The 17007-nt window shown below is 40.9% G+C and overlaps 2 protein-coding genes across 2 annotated transcripts; one reads left to right on the top strand and one right to left on the bottom strand.

The window, feature by feature from the left end:
* Positions 1 to 519: 519 nt before the first annotated feature.
* UROS (uroporphyrinogen III synthase) lies at positions 520 to 8692 on the bottom strand. Its single transcript, XM_033066009.2, has 10 exons — positions 8576 to 8692; positions 7262 to 7351; positions 6447 to 6530; positions 5992 to 6088; positions 4754 to 4828; positions 4217 to 4291; positions 2366 to 2449; positions 1985 to 2070; positions 1328 to 1426; positions 520 to 666 (listed from the first exon to the last, which is right to left on the bottom strand). The coding sequence occupies exons 2-10, from the start codon at positions 7322 to 7324 to the stop codon at positions 520 to 522; spliced, it is 810 nt and encodes a 269-aa protein (XP_032921900.1). The 5' UTR covers positions 7325 to 7351; positions 8576 to 8692.
* A 7-nt stretch (positions 8693 to 8699) lies between these two features.
* Positions 8700 to 16837, top strand: LOC116999480 (BRCA2 and CDKN1A interacting protein). Its single transcript, XM_033066223.1, has 7 exons — positions 8700 to 9188; positions 10933 to 11007; positions 11467 to 11547; positions 12257 to 12349; positions 12851 to 13038; positions 14198 to 14375; positions 16471 to 16837. The coding sequence occupies exons 1-7, from the start codon at positions 8772 to 8774 to the stop codon at positions 16639 to 16641; spliced, it is 1203 nt and encodes a 400-aa protein (XP_032922114.1). The 5' UTR covers positions 8700 to 8771; the 3' UTR covers positions 16642 to 16837.
* The last annotated feature ends 170 nt before the right edge of the window (positions 16838 to 17007 follow it).

The raw sequence follows: 17007 nt of genomic DNA, 5'->3' as shown, positions 1-17007 counted from the left end.
ATTTTTAAGACCCTGTCATGGTAACAAGGGGCAACAGCTGCCCTGAATTAGCCCCACACAGAGCAACTTCACTGCAAGAATTCTGTTCCACTAAGAATCTACAATTATTATTTTTATACAAACATTTGAAAAGCAGAACAATAAACAAACAAGTTTACAAGAAGAAAATACTTCATTGGAATATAGGGGGTTTTGCTACAAAAGAAGTGCAAATAAAACTGATCATACAGAGCAACTCCACCCTGAGCTGTGTGCTGGGGGATACCTGAGGTGAGGTGTGGGATGATTTCAGTGTCTCAGTGTTCACAGCTGATTTTCAAGGACAAAATATTCACAGTGCACACAGGAGGAAAGGGAATAGCTGGATGCTTTAAGGATGCTGGACAGATTCCAGATTTAAGATCTTTAGGTGCAACCTTCTCACACCCATTTCTGACCCGGACAGCGCTTCATAATCCCAAAAAAACCTTTCTTGTAGAAAATCTCCTCCTGGAGCAGCTTGCTGGGCAGGCTGGGCTCTCAGTGGGGCACAGAGTAGTTGTGTGGGTGCAGGGCTGTGTGGATGGCAGCAGCCAGGTCCTGGGGTGTGGGGCTCCCTGCAGTGCAGCTGACGGCGATCCCCGCGCCCTGCAGCGCCTCCGCTGTGCTGGGGCCGATGGCAGTGAACTGCAGGGACAGCATTGCCACTCTGCATGCTCAGCACAGAACCACCTCAGCTCTGTGTCCTCAACACCACTGAGCAGCTCAGGCTGAAGATTTGCAGCATTAGAAGCCACCCATCAATGCAGCTACTTAGCAATGACTCAGGGAAGATGAGCATTTATCTCGCTATTACAAACACTGGGAGCTCTGAGGCTCAAGGAACAGGGAAAAGTGAGAGGAATTTTAATCAGCTGCAGCCTGGTGCAAGCAACAACTCCTCACACCATTGCATCACTAAGAGAAAATCTGTCCCAATGGAGAAAGTGGTTGGGGGAAACATTCCAGATGAAAATAATTTTTTTTTAAAATCCAACCAAGGCCAGGTTGGATGGGGTTGGAGCCACCTGGTGTAGAGGAAGGTGTCCCTGCCCATGCAAGGGTGGGGAACAAGATGGGTTTTAAGGTCCCTCCCACTCCAAACCATTCTGGGACTCTATAATTCTATATAATAACATTTGCTATTTTTGTTATTGTTTATTTGCTATAAATTGGGTTTTTCTTCAGAGAAATAAACACAAACCAAAGATAAAATCAAGGTTTGCAGTGCTTGTAACAGCCTTTCTAGCTCAACTGCCCACCCCAAGTTTCCTGCCTCTTGTATTCCACCATTTTTAAGGGAAGATACCTTGACTTGGTTGATCAAATCCCCTGAAAGCTTCTGGATGTGCTGGAGGCAGAATTTGACACCGGATGGGCTGAAGAAGGCGACGCTCGCAGGGATCCCCTGGGTTAAGAAGCAGAGTTGGTACAGCTCAGTCCCTCCCCCAGCAGTGTGCCAGTGGTGACAGGACACAGGGAACAGCTTCCCAGTGCCAGAGGGGAGGGATGGATGGGATATTGGGAAGGAATTCCTGGCTGGGAGCGTGGGGAGGCCCTGGCACAGGTGCCCAGAGAAGCTGTGGCTGCCCCTGGATCCCTGGAAGTGTCCAAGGCCAGGTTGGGCAGGGCTTGGAGCACCCTGGGACAGTGGGAGGGTCCCTGTCCCTGGCAGGGGGTGGGACTGGATGAGCTTTAAGTCCCCTTCCCACCCAAGCCATTCCATGATTCTGCAGTTCTATGATGGAGGCTCCTAAAATGGAAAAATCAGCCAGCCAATCTTGAAAAACGAACAGCAATGATTACTTTTACACAAACTACATGGGGCAGATGTCCTGGGTTCTGGTTTGTGACACACACTGAAGATGCCCAGTGATATTTCAGTTACACTGTTCAAAAAGAGGAATATTCTGGGAGGCATTGTCACCTGCCTCAGAAAATCCCAAATGACCTCAGGGTCCCGTACCTGTTGGGAGAAGTAACTGCTCAGAGATTCCTGCAGATCAGGGTGTTGGGTGGTCTGATAAACAGTGAGGCTCTCCAGGGGTATGCCTGCAACCAGGATATGCAATCATAATTAATTCACTGATTTCTGTTATTTCAATTCAGCACTCACAACATCCTAACTGCACTGAAGTGTAACAATTTTAGCCTAAAAAGACACATAAAAGTTCTGTGAAGGATTTGCATGTCCAGAGCTCAGGGCAGCATTCCAAGCTCCCAGTGTTTACTCCCATCCTCTCCTCAGCAAGTTCCACTTTTATTTCTTCCAATTTGGTTCACAAGCTTTAGATGCAACTTTTCTCATCACTGACTAATTAAAATGGGTCTCCAGGGGAAGTTCAACCTTTTTCTCTAAGCACTGTAGGAAGCACTTCTCTTTTCAGGGCTCCACAAGGAAATAGGAGAGCTGAGGAATTGGGTTTCTCTCCTGTAAACACACAAACAAGAACTTTAATTAACTCAGGCCTTTAATAAAGAGTAAATGTGATTTAATACATTTTAAAGGTATCAAATGCTGATTTATCAAATGCCTCACCACAGACACAGCTCTGAGGCAACTGAAAACATCTGCAGCCCCAATTCTCAGGACAGAAGCTACTTAGCAGGAACATTAAGAATATTCCATAACTAGAAAATGAATATTGGCTAAAAAGATAACTTCCTTTGTAGAAGGGCAAGGGGAATGGAAATGCACTTTATCTCCTCCTCAACACAACCTGCCTCAATTTGATATTTAAAATCTGTCCCACTCCAAAAATGACAGAGCTCTCTACAAAAGAATATTCAGGCAGACAAAGAAAAGGACAATACTGTGCTGAAAAGTCTTGGTCTATCTGCAATTCCATTTTCTTAATTCCCCAAGGAAAAAGGATTCTGGTTGCACTGCAGGGGTGGGAGTGGATCCTCACTTGCTCTTGTCAAATTAGGAATTTAACAGCAGACTTGCTTTGCACAGTTTTGGCCCTTTCTGTAAATAAGAAATACAGAAATTTTTAAGATGAAATTCTACACAGATTGATACAGCTTTGCATTAGCTTTCCAAAGAAATTAAATTATTTGATTACTAATTGTTAATACATTTTTAAGAAGCAATTACTAGATAAAAAATGCTTTTCAGTGCTGAATGGAGATTTGGTTTATGTAAGCAGACATTCTCCAAGAAATCCCAGAGGAAATTTTTATGTCTCAACAACAAACAGGCTCCAGTGACAGAAATTCACTGCTTGGGTAATTTTTTTCACCTTCATACAACACAATAAGCAGGTATTTCTCTTGTCTTTCTGCTCAAAAAAAATCCCTGGCAAACATTAATTCATTGCCAGAATAGATTTTCCAGCACTAAAAAATCATCTGAAACCTTTCTTTGCTTTAGTACCTCTGCTGAACAGGGGAGATGGGTTATTCTTCACTTATGACATATTTGTGTTGCATTTTTAATTTTCAGAATTTATTATTGCATCTTGTGTTGGCAACTCTCATTTTTATCATTAAATATTCCCTACAGCTGAAGTATTTTATTTGCCAGTGAATTAGAGAGCACTGTGCCCAGCAAAACCAATCTTTGCCAGCTCCAATCCTGTTTTTCTTTTCCTTATAAATCTCTGCTACTGGGCAGACTTTGCTCAGCAGCTCTCCCACATCTGTACAAAAACTCTTTTCTCACCACTTTGAACCATCCACTCAAAAATAAACAGCCCCTAAGTCTGGAAATTTTAACAAATTAGAGTAAAAACAGAGGCAGTCAGCAAATGGACTTTAAAAATTCCCCCATAATCTGATAATAGCATTACAGACCTGCATTACAGCATTAAATCTGATAAACCATTACAGATTTAACCATAACAAAAAGGTTAAACAAAACTTAAAGTATCACTTTAATTTCCTCAAAACCACTCAGTTTTGGAGCTGAGAAGCAGATTCTTCAAACCACAAGGTAATTTTGGGGAAAGTCATCAGCATTTAAATCTTCTGATTTAGCAGCAATTTCCAATCTTCCCATAAAAATATATATACTTCTTCCTGCTGGCTCATACAGCATTTATTAATTAACTAGAGGGTCTAAGATTACATGTGAATTTATATCTTGTATATGTTTTTGAAGTATTTTTGCCTCACTGTGATTTTACCTCAAGGGAATTCTGAAATGATGGAAGGGACACTACCTTAATTTAACTCCAACATTTTAGCCACTTACTTGAACAAATATATTCAGCTAATTTCTCAGCATTTCCAGCCTTTTCTCCTTGTGGAATCAGACCAATTTCTTCCACTAGAACCAAAAGCAGCAAAGAAAAAACCATGGGAAACAATGAGAACAATTCAGATTTCCTGTCACAGAACCCTGGGATGGAAAGGGAGGCACAGCTTGATCCAAGCCCACAAATAATTTGTGCACAATCTCAACCAGGTTAGAATCCTTCTCATCTAATTTCATTTCCAAAGACAAAGACAAAACCACATTCAAATTAAGAATTTTGACCCAATTTTTCAATCAGTGACCATCACATTACAACAAAAGGAGCAGAAATCCAGAGGCTGGATTATATCCATGGATATCCTTGGCTGGAGCATGGATAATTCTAATTTTTATATAATTACCTCTCTTCCAAATTATCCACTTCTAAAACTTAATTTTTTTTCCTCAGCACCTTTCAACAGCAGCTCCTCCTCCAAAAATTGTACTTACAAGCCAGATTTAGCCAATTTTTAATTTTTTTAAGCCCCATCTTACCTAAAGAAGCTGTAGCTTTTCCTACCACATATGTTGGTTTGATATTCCACATTTGTTTAAGAGATTTTGACCAGGCTGAAAAACATTAAATTACACTAAATTAAATGAAATTTAAGCACATGGCAACAGAATGTGAAAGTTAAATGATTATTTGGCCTTCTGATTAATCCACAAATACAGGAAAATTATAATAATGACTGAAACATCACTATACATTCAGCAAATCTGGATGTACAAATCCTAATGGATCAAAATAGATACACCAAGGTTTTTACTGTCTTCTTTTAACCAGAGAAGCACAGGACACTGAGTTTTTTCTGGGAGTCCTAGGGGGTGAAAAAAGAAATACAAACTACAACAGTAAAAATAAATTCAGAATAAAAAAACCAAGGATTTATTGCATTTGGGAGGAATCTGAATAGGAATTACAGATTCATTTTTACTGCTAAAATATGTATTTTCCAAAAGTCCCAATCAAGATTAGGGATGAAATTTAGAGAAGTGATTACTTTTGACTTATAATCTTAATATATTGTGCTCTGCTGCTGCAAATGCTACAGTGAACTGAAGGTCTCAATGCATTTCCTGCTTACTCAGGGTGTAACTTATTCACAGGACATTGATTTGCCCAAAAATGGAGCAGATAAAGTAGAAACTCCATGCCAGAATCACCCAACAAAAGAATCTGGAAGAGTTTACAAGGATTTGACATTTCATTGTGCTGGCTGTTTCTGTTTAGCAGGATTCTTCCTGATCTGTTGGCTTTCATGCATCAGCACCTCTTTACAATTTTTTAGCTAATAATTAATTCACTTGAGCAATTTCTTATTGAAGACAGAGAAGTCCCTTTTCCTGCAGCATTTCCTATGAGTTATTCAGGCACAGAAGTAAGGGCCAGTTCTTGAGATGATCTCTTTAAGGGAGGAAAGCAGTCAGCAAGCAAACCAGGCACTGCAGCCAAATATTCCTTCTGCATGAGAAACCAGAGCTGGAAAAGCTCTCCCTAATCAGCAATTTGCACCAAAAACTCCTTTCTTTCATTTTTAAGTGTGGAAAACACAACCCTTAAAAACTCAATGTAGCATGAGCCCTTTATGATGCTAAAAAAACTATGAAATTCTGTGATTTTTTAAAATCATGCTCCAAATATCTACTGGTGAGTGAAATAAAATTCAATAAAATCCAAACTTCACAAGATGCTGTTAGAAAAAGACCAAGGAATATCAATATGCACTCACCTTCTTTTTTACTCTTCTCTTTTAAACATATCTTGATGGCTTCTAATGCTCTTGGGCTGGTAAAAACTAGGCCTCCATAGCACTCTGGATGGGAAAGCTATTTAGAGACAGTAAATTTAAGAAATAAAAAAAAATTTAATTAGTAAATTAATTATAGAAATCAATTGATCAGTTATTTATAACCTTGTGACAAACACAACAGCTTCAACAACCGCCTGAAATGCCCCAAAACTTGTGACACTTTGTGGTCACACAATAGAAATGTGATTTTTTTTCTGACCAATTTCATTCTTTAACAAGCAAGGACAAGGTCCTTGGTGCTGTACATGAAATTTTCCTGTACAAAGCTGGTTTGTGGCAACACAAAAAGAGGTACCACACAAAGAATGATTAAATGGGGTCTTGGCAACCAAATCCTGTTGGAAATAAGACAACTGAAAGGACTTCAAACTTACCTTCTCAAATAAGCTGTCAAGAGAGGTGAATTCAAATGACAAAACTGGGATCAATGTTGCTTCCAAGCTGTATGATCCTAATTCCTATCAAAAAAAGGTTTGAAATAAATTCCAAACAGCATTTTTGCTTTTTCAAAGCAAAGCACAAGCATTTCTCTTTGCTAAAGCAAAATAAAAAGGCATTTTATTTCCTTTCCCTGGTAAATCTAGTTTGGATTTGTTCATTATTTAATATTACAACATTTTATTAAACAAACAGCTGTGGGACTGGGGCCTTCTGAGGTACAGGAGACATCAGCACATAACTCTGAAGTCCCCCAGTGCCCACCCAGTCCTGCAAATATCCCTGTACATCTCTGGAAGAAACCAATTGACAGAATTACAAAGAAATAATCCTCCCTCTTTAGGAATTCTTACTCTTATGAGTGAGATTTACTCACATGACCCAGAGCAGCAGCAGAAGGGACCCAGCAACAGGTAACCCCTATTTCACATCTCATTCCCAGTAAAAATACAAAGAATTTCTGTAATCTTTATTCTGTCCATATGAACATAATTGATATGAATTAATTCAAATGAAGCTGGTTTAATATCAGTACTTTGCTGAGAGCTTTACAATGACTTCAGTACAAATGTCCCAGAATTAATGAAATTCTTTGCAGGAAGGGCATATTTTCTAAGACACTTTTTCTCTTAGCATAATTTCAGATATACACTCCTAATATTGATTAAGCCCCTTTTCCCACTTGAAATAGTTGCATTAATATTTAATAAAGAAGTGACACATTTTTTTGGTTTTCTTAACATTTACTCACTTTAATATATGGATCTGGTCCTGAATCTTTGTCTTTGGGATCCTTCAGCAGCAGAACCTTCATTGTTCACCAAGGAAGTGCAGCAGAACCCTGAAATACAAGAATGGAATTTATCTAAATTAGATCTAAAGGACTTTTTGACTCAAGCAGTGACTTTAACAGCTCCAAGAACTGGGTTGCTACCAGTTGTACTGCTCCTTACACAATGAGTAAGCAGTTACTGTGCATTCTCCAGGCAGGAGAACCCACCCTGATAAGGGCAGAAAATAATAAATATGCTGCCTTTAGATAACACTGCTTAAGGAAGAGTCTCTAAAGAAACTCATCAAGGGCAACACATTTTAAAGAATATTTTGTAACATGCTTTACAATGCCACCACATGCTACAATTCAATCAGCTCATAGCTACAAAAAGATTATTTATTACATTAATTTCCATGCTAGTTTTCACCCTCTGCTCATCAAAATGAGTATGCAAAGATAGTGATTTGACACTTATACATTTAAAATAACATAGATAATATTCATATGCCTTCTCTGATACTCTAGGAAACAAGGCAGGGCTGAAAACACCTATTCTGCCATAAAAATGGAAGATGATTCTTCTCAGTTCCTTACAGGCTTTGGTGCTAAATTCAAAGTTACAAAACGTAAGCAAATATCTGAATAACACAAACAGAAATCCACTTTCTTAGTGCACATTTACCCCAATTACCAGTGTGGTATTTTCCTGATACATCACACACAGAGGAAAAATTCACCTTCCTCAAAATTCTTTCCCTGGATATGACCTAATTGCTCCCAGAGCAAACACAGCTTTAAGTAAGTAAGTAAGTAAGTAAGTAAGTAAATAAATAAATAAATAAATACATAAATAAGCGTTCGATGCTTTAAAGGGAACATGAAAATTGGAATCTTCTGGAAGGGTATCAATAAAGCTGGAAATAGAGGGTATCAATAAAGTTGGAAATAGTGAGTGCCCAACACTCTTCTTTCCATGGCCTCATTAACACCCACCTTTCTTCATTAATTAATTAATTAATTTCTCCATTTAACAAACTGTTAAATGGAACACGCTCCATATAGCTGAGGCTTGATCATTAATGAGTATTTCTTCAGTGCTTAGGATATTTAAATGCATTTTCCCGACTGGCATTTTCCATAAAGACCAGAATCACGTTGTGCTTGCTGTGCTCTCCCTACCACCCTTTCCTGCTGCTGTGTCTGGAATTATCCAGCAATTTGCTTCAGGGGAAGCCGGGACGCGATTCCTGTTTCAATCGGCAGTTTTTACTGAGGCTGGTTTTTACTCACAGTAAGTTTTGCTAATGTCGGAGATGCTCAGGACAGATGTTGTTTTTAAAGCACAGAGTCCCAGGATCGCTGAGGGTGGCAAAGCCCTGCAGGATCACGGGGCCCGATCCCCACCGGACCCGATCCCCGCCGGGCCCGATCCCCACCGCGCCCCCAGCCCAGAGCCCCGAGTCCAGCTCCGGGCCCTCCTGCAGGGATGGGGACTCCGGAGCTCCCCGGGCAGCTCGATTTAATGAACCCTGACAGCCATTCCGGCAGCAATTCCCTGTGCGAGGAAGTGACACCACAGCACGGAGAGGAAATCCGGCTGTGCGGGGCCGGGACGCTCCTCCCTGCTCAGGCTCCGCGGCTGCCGGGCCCGGCCGTGCTCGCCGGGCGCTGCTTGCCGCTCTCTGTCGCGACATTCGGTGACATCCCGCGACTCGCCTCGCCTCTCCCCGGCCACACCGCCCTTCTGCCGTGCCGTGCCATGGCCACGCCGGCCAAGCGGCGGGCGCGGGGCCCCGCCGGGGAGCAGAGCTCGCTCAGCGGCTGCGGCAGCTCCGAGGGCTCCGACAGCGGCTCCGAGGGCTCGGCCTGCTCGGACTCGGACTCGGACTCGCCCATCGATGAGGTGAGCGGGACAACCGGCATGGATACCGGGATTATCGGGGTGAGCGGGACAACCGGCATGGATACCGGGATTGTGTGGGGTGAGCGGGACAAACCGGCCCGGCTCCCTGAGGGGATAGTCGGGGGATGTTCAGGACAGCCCGCACGTCTTCCTGAGCGGATTGTCGGGGAATATCTGGGGGATGTTGGGTGAATATCTGGGGGATGTTCGGTGAATATCTGGGAGATGTTCGGTGAATATCTGGGGGATGTTCGGTGAATATCTGGGAGATGTTCGAGGGATGTTCAGGACAGCCCACACGGCTCCCTGAGCGGATTGTCTGTGAATATCTGGGGAATGTTCGGTGAGTATCTGGGGCATGTTCGGTGAATATCTGGGGGATGTTAGGTGAATATCTAGGGGATGTTCGGTGCATATCTGAGGGATGTTCGGTGAGTATCTGGGGGATGATCGGGACGGGGCTGTGTCCCGGCTGTGCCCCGGCGAGGCCCCGCGGATGCTGGAGTTTCTCCTGTGGGAGCGCAGGACACGCGTCCCTATGGGTCGGCGATCCAAAGCAGCCTTGTGGTTGAAAGTTTTCAATTTTTCTGACTGTTTTTCAAGTGTTGGGGTCCCCAAGGCTACAGCTGTACAGCCCCGGCCTTTGGCGTGCCTGCTCAGGTGTGGGGATGGAGTGCTTGGAAATGGTGCTGTCGGCGCAGAGGGTTAACTCTTTTATTATATTCTGTCATAACATTATTATATTAGCTTGCTTCCTTTTATTACAGAATGCCAGGATAGTTTGGTTTGGAAAGGACTTCAAAGCCCATCCAGTGCCCCCTCTGCCATGGGCAGGGACACCTCCCACTGTCCCAGGGTTTTCCAGCCTGGCCTTGGATCCATGGATCCAAGGGCAAGCTGTGCCAGTGTGTCCTGAATTTTACTGCCCAAGGAATTGTGTGCCTATTTTCTGCATTACAAACAGGTCTTTAACACTGTTCTTCCAGGGCATGACCTCAGTGTGGGATTGGAGAGAGTTATGAGGCTGAATGGTGGCAGAAGGAAGGCTGAGTTGTTGAGGTTACTCAGGAAGTGTAATTGAAACTGGCAATTAAAAGGCAAAATAACTTTGAATGATTTTGAACAGTGGAAGAGGTGGGCAGAATAACCTTGGCAGGTGTGACTTCTAATATTGAATTCCAACAAAATTGTTGGTAGACTCACAGCATTTGTTCTGGAAGGAGAAGCAGCAGTTCCCATTGTGGCTGCTGCAGTGTCTGAGTCTCAGCATTTGCAGAGTTCCACAGTGAGGTTAATGATGCCAGGAGGATTTGGGGACATAGCAGAAGTGTGGGTTTGGATGGAATTATTTAAATGTCTGCAGCAATCTTCACCTTTAGCTGAGGTGTTGCACCCCAGTCCTGAAATTCCCAGGGTTTAACTGCCTGGATCAAACCTCTGTGCAGGAAGAGTCTGTGGCTATAGTGAATATAATTTTAAATAATTGTGTGAACCAGATGGCAGGAGCAAAGCATTAAAGGTTTGTTTGTGACACAATTGATGGGTCAGATTTGAAAAGTTACCTTCACAGATGTTCTCTAAAGATCACAGGAGAAATGGTAACAATTGCTGGGGTTACTGCAAGGTGGAAATAAGTTCTGTTTCTGCTGTTTGCCATTACTTGTCTCCAAGTGTTTACAGTTTAGCTTTGTTCTGATAAAACTTCTTGCCAAGCATGTGTGACATTCTCTGTTTTACTCCACAGGAAGTGAATATTGAATTTGAAGCACATTCCATATCAGACAATGACTATAATGGGATAAAGAAGTTACTACAGCAGGTACTGTGGCTGCTTGTTAGCTTGGTTGATAAGTCCATTGATAAAATCTAAGGAGTCATGCAAAGGCATCAGTTCACATTCTCTGCATTTTTTTATAGCTTTTATATGTTACTTTGCTTCCTTTTATTAGATAATCCCAGAATGGTTTGGGTTGGAAGGGACCTTAAAGCCCCTCCATGGGCAGGGACACCTTCCCCAGTCCCAGATTGCCTGGCCTTGGACACTGCCAGGGATGGCACAGCCACAGCTTTCAGATCATACCAGACTCTAGAGGGTACCAGTGTGGAAACATCAGCATGTGGAAGGTGCAGGAGCAGGCACCTCAAGCAGCTGATTGTTAGTTTTTGCAGTATTGTAATGAAGGGAGATAAATAAATAAAAAGCTCACTTTATTTTGTATAAGTGGTTCATGAGATACCCTCAGTGCCTGAAACTTAATACTTGTTTCCTGTCTTCCAGTTGTTTCTAAAAGCTCCTGTTAACACTGCTGAATTAACTGATATATTAATACAACAGAACCACGTTGGGAGTATTATCAAGGTAAGACAGATATTATATTTATATCTGAAGTACAATACTTTATTTGTTGAGATGACATGATTTCTGTATTTCAGAAGGGGATCCTGTCTGTGTGATTTGTGTGCTTTTTTGCTTTTTCTACTTTAAGAAACGGGAACTGAAATTTTCCATGCCTATTTTCAAGCAAAGAAGGAATTTGATATATTGTTATTGCTGGTTTCTTTTTACAAGGAAGGCTTTTCACACTCTGAATTTCAGTGCAGTAGTGCTGAAGATGCAATGGAGAGGTTTTTTACTATCTCCCTAAGAAATAGAAGCTTGTGGCTTTCCTACAAAGACACAGCTCTGTCCTCCTCCCCATCAAAGCTGTATTGCTCTGTGGTTTTCAAGACATTCCAGGTTTACTTCCCTACTTTAGAAACTGAAAGAAATTGGTTTTGTTTAAGATATTGTCATCCTCTGAGCTGAGATACTGCTTATTAAATGTGAGCTCAACCTTCAGAGGAGCCTTTCAGAGGGCTCTGCTGTAGGAGATCATGACCTGGCCCTCTCTAAGCTGGCTCTCAGCACACCGAGATGTTCAGTGCTGCAGCAGAGTTTGCAGTGTGTGTTTGTACAGATTTCCTCAATGGTTTTCATCTTCTGATATCACCTGGAAAGAAAAACATCTTTTGCTGCAGAGTGGAAATAGAATTCAGTATGAGTTGTTGCTTTTCCTTTCATTCTACAGCAAGCAGAAGTGCAAGAAGACAGTAGTGATGATGAAGAAGATGATGATGAAGTGTTTGGTTTTATAAGCTGCTTGAACTTAACAGAAAGGAAGGTTGGTATTCCTCAGTAACATCTGGTTATAAATATTAGCATCAGTAATAAATGAGAGTGCATTCTGTGTAACAAGCCTGGACAGCTGGACTGGGATTTGGAATTCCACTATGAAGGACTGGGTTTATAAAATCTGAAGTGGCTTTGCTTTCTTTGAATGCAGTGACTTGCTGAGGCTTGGAGAGAATGGAACAGAGAGTTAAAACTGGGCCTAATAATTCCAGGGTGAGCTGTCAGTCTCTTGTATTTCATCCCTTTGATCTTTTGCAGTTTGGAGTTTTGCTGTGGTGTTGCAGTTCCTTGTTCCCATCACTTCCCAACCTTTGTTTGCCCTCAGCTTTAGGGCTGGAGAATGATTTCAAAGCAATCGTGCATTGCTTTAGAGACTGCTGAGGGAAATTGCCACCAAGCCTGTAGGGAGTTCCCTTGAAGCTGACATTCAAGGTTTTCTTGTGTAAATAGTTGTTGTAGCAGGTAAAGAAAATGCACCTTTTGATTGCAGGGCACCCAGTGTGCTGAGCAAATCAAAGAGCTGCTCCTGAGCCGCTGTGAGCAGAGCTGTGAGCAGCGAGTGGTGGAACAGCTGAGCAAACTCCTGAACGACAGCACAAAGCCTGTGGGGCTCATCCTGAGTGAAAGGTTCATCAATGTCCCTCCACAGATTGCTCTGCCTATGCACCAGCAGCTCCAGTAAGTTTGTTTATTTTTTTTTCTTGCATGATGTTGAATGGTGTTTTTTCTTCATATTTTTCAGAACTCTTATGTGTATAGATAGGGCTGTGTTAAGACAGTTGATGCTTTAGATATGAGTAAAGCATGAACAAAAAAATTTATCACATATATGATCTTTAGTTAATTTTTACAATATTTTTATAAAGCTACAAAGCTTTCTCAAATTCTATAGAGGATATAATTTGAGAGCACAAGCTGTTCTACAGAAATAGCTGTGTGTATGTTGTAGTTTATTCTTGTATTGCAGGTTATTGTCACACTGATCTAGGAAAATTTAAAAATGAGAACGTTTTTAGCATGCTCATAATGAGCAGTTTGGGTGTTTCTGTGTTAATGTCTGGCTCTGGGATGGGAGATTTGGAGTAAGGGGAGGGATTAAATTATTTTTTGGCCAATGTAAATATGCGGTGTTTTGATTATTTTCAAGTAATGAAAAAGCAGGTGAAGTGCTGGTTGATCTCTGCCAGTTCATGGATTATATCAAAAGCTGGGTGAATGTAAATAAATTAATCCACTGAAACTCAGCATTGCATTATTTTAGTGCTGTGCTGAGAACTGGGAACAAGGAAGTTTTGTTGGATAAGGACCCAGTAATAGAATGGAGAGGATCTTTTTTTCATCTTTGATTTTTGCCTTCTTTCCTCTCATGTGAGATGAGATGAGAAGTCACATTGAGGTCACCACAAGTACAGCACTCATCTCAGCTCAAATTCAGATCTCAGCCTCTTTGTCTTAAAGGTTTTAGAATGACAACATGTTGAACACAAGGGTGAGCAAGAGTATTTCTGTCCCTGCAGTTACAATTCCTCAAGGAACTGATAATGTGATGTGTTTTTAAGGAGAGTTGCACTTAGAATCATTGCACAGACACTCTACCATGAACAGGATTCTGGGAAAAAGGGTTATCCTGTGGGCTGGGGAAAAGCATCCATATTTTTATATTTAAAGTACAAATATTACATTTAAGTACCAGGAATACATCTGCAAAATTGCTTTTCTGAGGTTCTCATCAAAGAATAAGCTTCAATTTGACTATCTTTTCTATACCAGTACATTATGAAGTTTATTTATATGCTTGTTTAGGATTTAAATTGTGTAAACATTCCTTTGTCTTTAGGAAGGAGCTGACTGAGGCCCAGAAAACAAACAAACCCTGTGGAAAGTGCCACTATTACCTCCTTATCAGCAAGACCTTTACAGAAGCCACAAAGAGCAATTCTAAGAGGAAAGAAGGGAGAAATCAGCCAAAGGAGGAATTAATGTTTGCAAATGCAGAGGAAGAATTCTTTCATGAGGTAACACTATTTTTTATTTAAAATGTTTCTTTTTCTTTACATATCATCAACAAGAGATGTTTCACCTCAGATTCCAGGGGAGCTTATATCAAGATGGTCACAAATATTTTTAAATTAAATCCAGGGTGTTTTGGAGTAGTGTTGAGAGAGAAGCAGTCAGGCTCCTTCTGTGTATGATTTATCTGTTTCCTCCTGGGTACCTGTTACTTGCAAAAAATGCTTGGAATAAAAACTTATGGAGATCCTAAGAAATGGCTCTTGCTTCCCTTTTCTGTCTCTGTTCTACTCAGAGCAGGTATATTAATAAAAAGTGGTGAAACACTGAGATGAAAATATTACTTCCCATTTCCTAAGCCAACCTGGCCACACAATTTTGCTGGTCCCAAGCCAGATCAGGTGAGGGGAAATGCAGGAAATGAAATTTAAAATGTGCTTTGAAATGCAAAGAATTTTTCATGACTTTTTTTTTTTTTTTTCTTAAACCACTATTGTACAATATTATTAGTTTGTCAAGAGACTGTTATTTTTCATTTCTGGCAGTGCCTGCAGGGCAAAGGACTTGCACATGCAGGGGGTGGTTAATGGCAAAGGTTCCTGTGTGTAATCATTCTGACAGAGGCTGTGATAGGGCTGTAATTTTATTTCTGGGAAGGAGAGAAATGTAAGTGGGGGAATTCACTGGTGGCTGTAGGGAATTGTGCTGTAGCCTCTGTGCAGTATTGTAGATTTTTTTTTTTGTGCTCCTGCCACAGCAGCTGAAACAGCTGAAGCTGAGCTCTTGTACAATGTTGTTGAAAAGCTGCTGGGGAGAAGCCTGTGATGCTCATGTGGCCATGGGTGTTCTGTTCTAGAAGGTCTATTTTGTATTTATTTATCTCAGCTTTATTATTTATTAAAGGCTAATTGTGTGCTTTCATCTAAACTCCAGTAATTCTCAGCTCAAAAGGACAGACTCAAACTGAGCATGTTTTTCTTTTTAACATTCTTCCCATTGTTTAAAAAAAAATTATTTAAAACGTTATGTAGGGTATTAGATTAAATGTCTCTCTGTACTTAATAATGTGTGTGTGTTAAATTAGTGCTGAGTGTCTGTCCTCCCTGATCACACATAATGTTAATTAGATTGCCATAAAATAGCATTAAATGTGTGAGGCACTTGGAGCCATATCAAAGTGAGAGAAGCCTTTTCCTGCACTTGGCACTGCCCTGGGCTTTATTCTGTTCCTTAAAATTATAACCAGAAAATCTATTAGAACCAGACTTGGAATTGATTAAAGGTGCTCAAATTGTTCTTGAGCAAAGCCACTCAGTTAGTGTGGTAATTGGTCCAAAATGAGATTTAAAGCCTTGATATATTGTTAGCGGAAAGCAAACCTAAAAGGAGAGTGGATCTTAATTTTCCCCCAAAAGGAAGGTGAGTTTTTCTACTTGATGGTTCAGCTCAGAGCTCTTAATCTGCCTTGTGTGAGAACTGCAAACATTCATTAGGTTGTTTTTCTTGTCCATCAGGAATTTTGTCTAGGAATGCTGATGAAAAGGGACTTTCTGTGTGGGGTTTATATTCCTGAAAAGAAATAATGCACATTTGAGACACCTGCCTGTTTGGAGGAGTATAAATGGATCTTGCAGTTGCTGCAGCCATCTGGAACCTTTCCAAGAGCTTTCTGAAATTCTCCTCAGGATTCATACTGGTCCCCTTAATATTTGATTTCTACTCATATTCTTAGAGATTTGTTAACTTTTAGGATTCTGGGCAGTTTTAAGATTAGGCCCTGAAAGCAGCAGAGCCTCAGAACATTGATTACTTTTTTTTCCACTCCCTTCTAGGTTGTTTCTCTGATCCCAAACTATAATGGTAGCAACCATTATAGAATTTAATATGAATGATTTAAATTCTGTGAAAAGAAGATAGTTTAAAACACTTGAAATAGTGGATTTTTGGGTTGGTCTTTTTGGTGGACACTTCATGAGAGAAAAAACTTCTTAATAAGCATGGGCATAATTAATGATAATTATTTTCACTTTGTTTAGATGGTGTATTATCTTCATGCTAATTAAACATTTTAATCTGAATGCTTTCATTTCTGTTGTTTAGAAAGCCCTGCTGAAATTCAACTACTCTGTGCAAGAGGAAAGTGACACCTGTCTGGGTGGCAGATGGTCCTTTGATGATGTACCCATGAAGCCTTTGAGGACAGTAATTGTAGTTCCAGCTGATGGAATTCCTGGAATTATGGATAAACTCAAAGATTATCTCTCACTCTGAGCTTCCCTGCAAACACCAGGTTTTTATAGAGCAGCCATGCAGGACTGTGACCACACAATATTTGCAGAACTGCTGTTGATCCAACGGTTTTATACAACCAGAAGTATCCACCAAGTGAATATTTTTAAATATTGCATCTTGTTTTTACTTGGTATCATCATGAAGCAGTCAATAAAAACCCAGTGTCAAAAGAAAACCTGAATATCTGTTCAATGCATTTTGAACCAGAGCTAAATCATGTGGTTTTGTTCCAAAATCATGCATGCAACTCCTTTTGTTGAGAAAAATGCTTTTTCTTTGTTTAATCTGTTAAATAAATTTATGTCAAAAGTTTGAAATAATTACATGGGTTAGGGTGGGGATGTA

This window comes from Catharus ustulatus, chromosome 8, assembly GCF_009819885.2.
Source record: "Catharus ustulatus isolate bCatUst1 chromosome 8, bCatUst1.pri.v2, whole genome shotgun sequence".
Classification (NCBI taxonomy): Eukaryota; Metazoa; Chordata; class Aves; order Passeriformes; family Turdidae; genus Catharus; species Catharus ustulatus.
Note: the sequence above shows the minus strand (reverse complement) of the source record. Positions and strands in the feature narration are given on the sequence as shown.

Coding starts and splice junctions, on each gene's coding strand:
- LOC116999480 (XM_033066223.1), top strand. CDS start 8,772: ATGGGGACTCCGGAGCTCCCCGGGCAGCTCGATTTAATGAACCCTGAC. Junction 9,189..10,932: donor CGGACTCGCCCATCGATGAG/GTGAGCGGGACA, acceptor TTTACTCCACAG/GAAGTGAATATTGAATTTGA. Junction 11,008..11,466: donor TAAAGAAGTTACTACAGCAG/GTACTGTGGCTG, acceptor CCTGTCTTCCAG/TTGTTTCTAAAAGCTCCTGT.
- UROS (XM_033066009.2), bottom strand. CDS start 7,324: ATGAAGGTTCTGCTGCTGAAGGATCCCAAAGACAAAGATTCAGGACCA. Junction 2,450..4,216: donor AGCTGAATATATTTGTTCAA/GTAAGTGGCTAA, acceptor GTGTGTTTACAG/GAGAGAAACCCAATTCCTCA. Junction 1,427..1,984: donor GCAGTTACTTCTCCCAACAG/GTACGGGACCCT, acceptor TTCTTAACCCAG/GGGATCCCTGCGAGCGTCGC.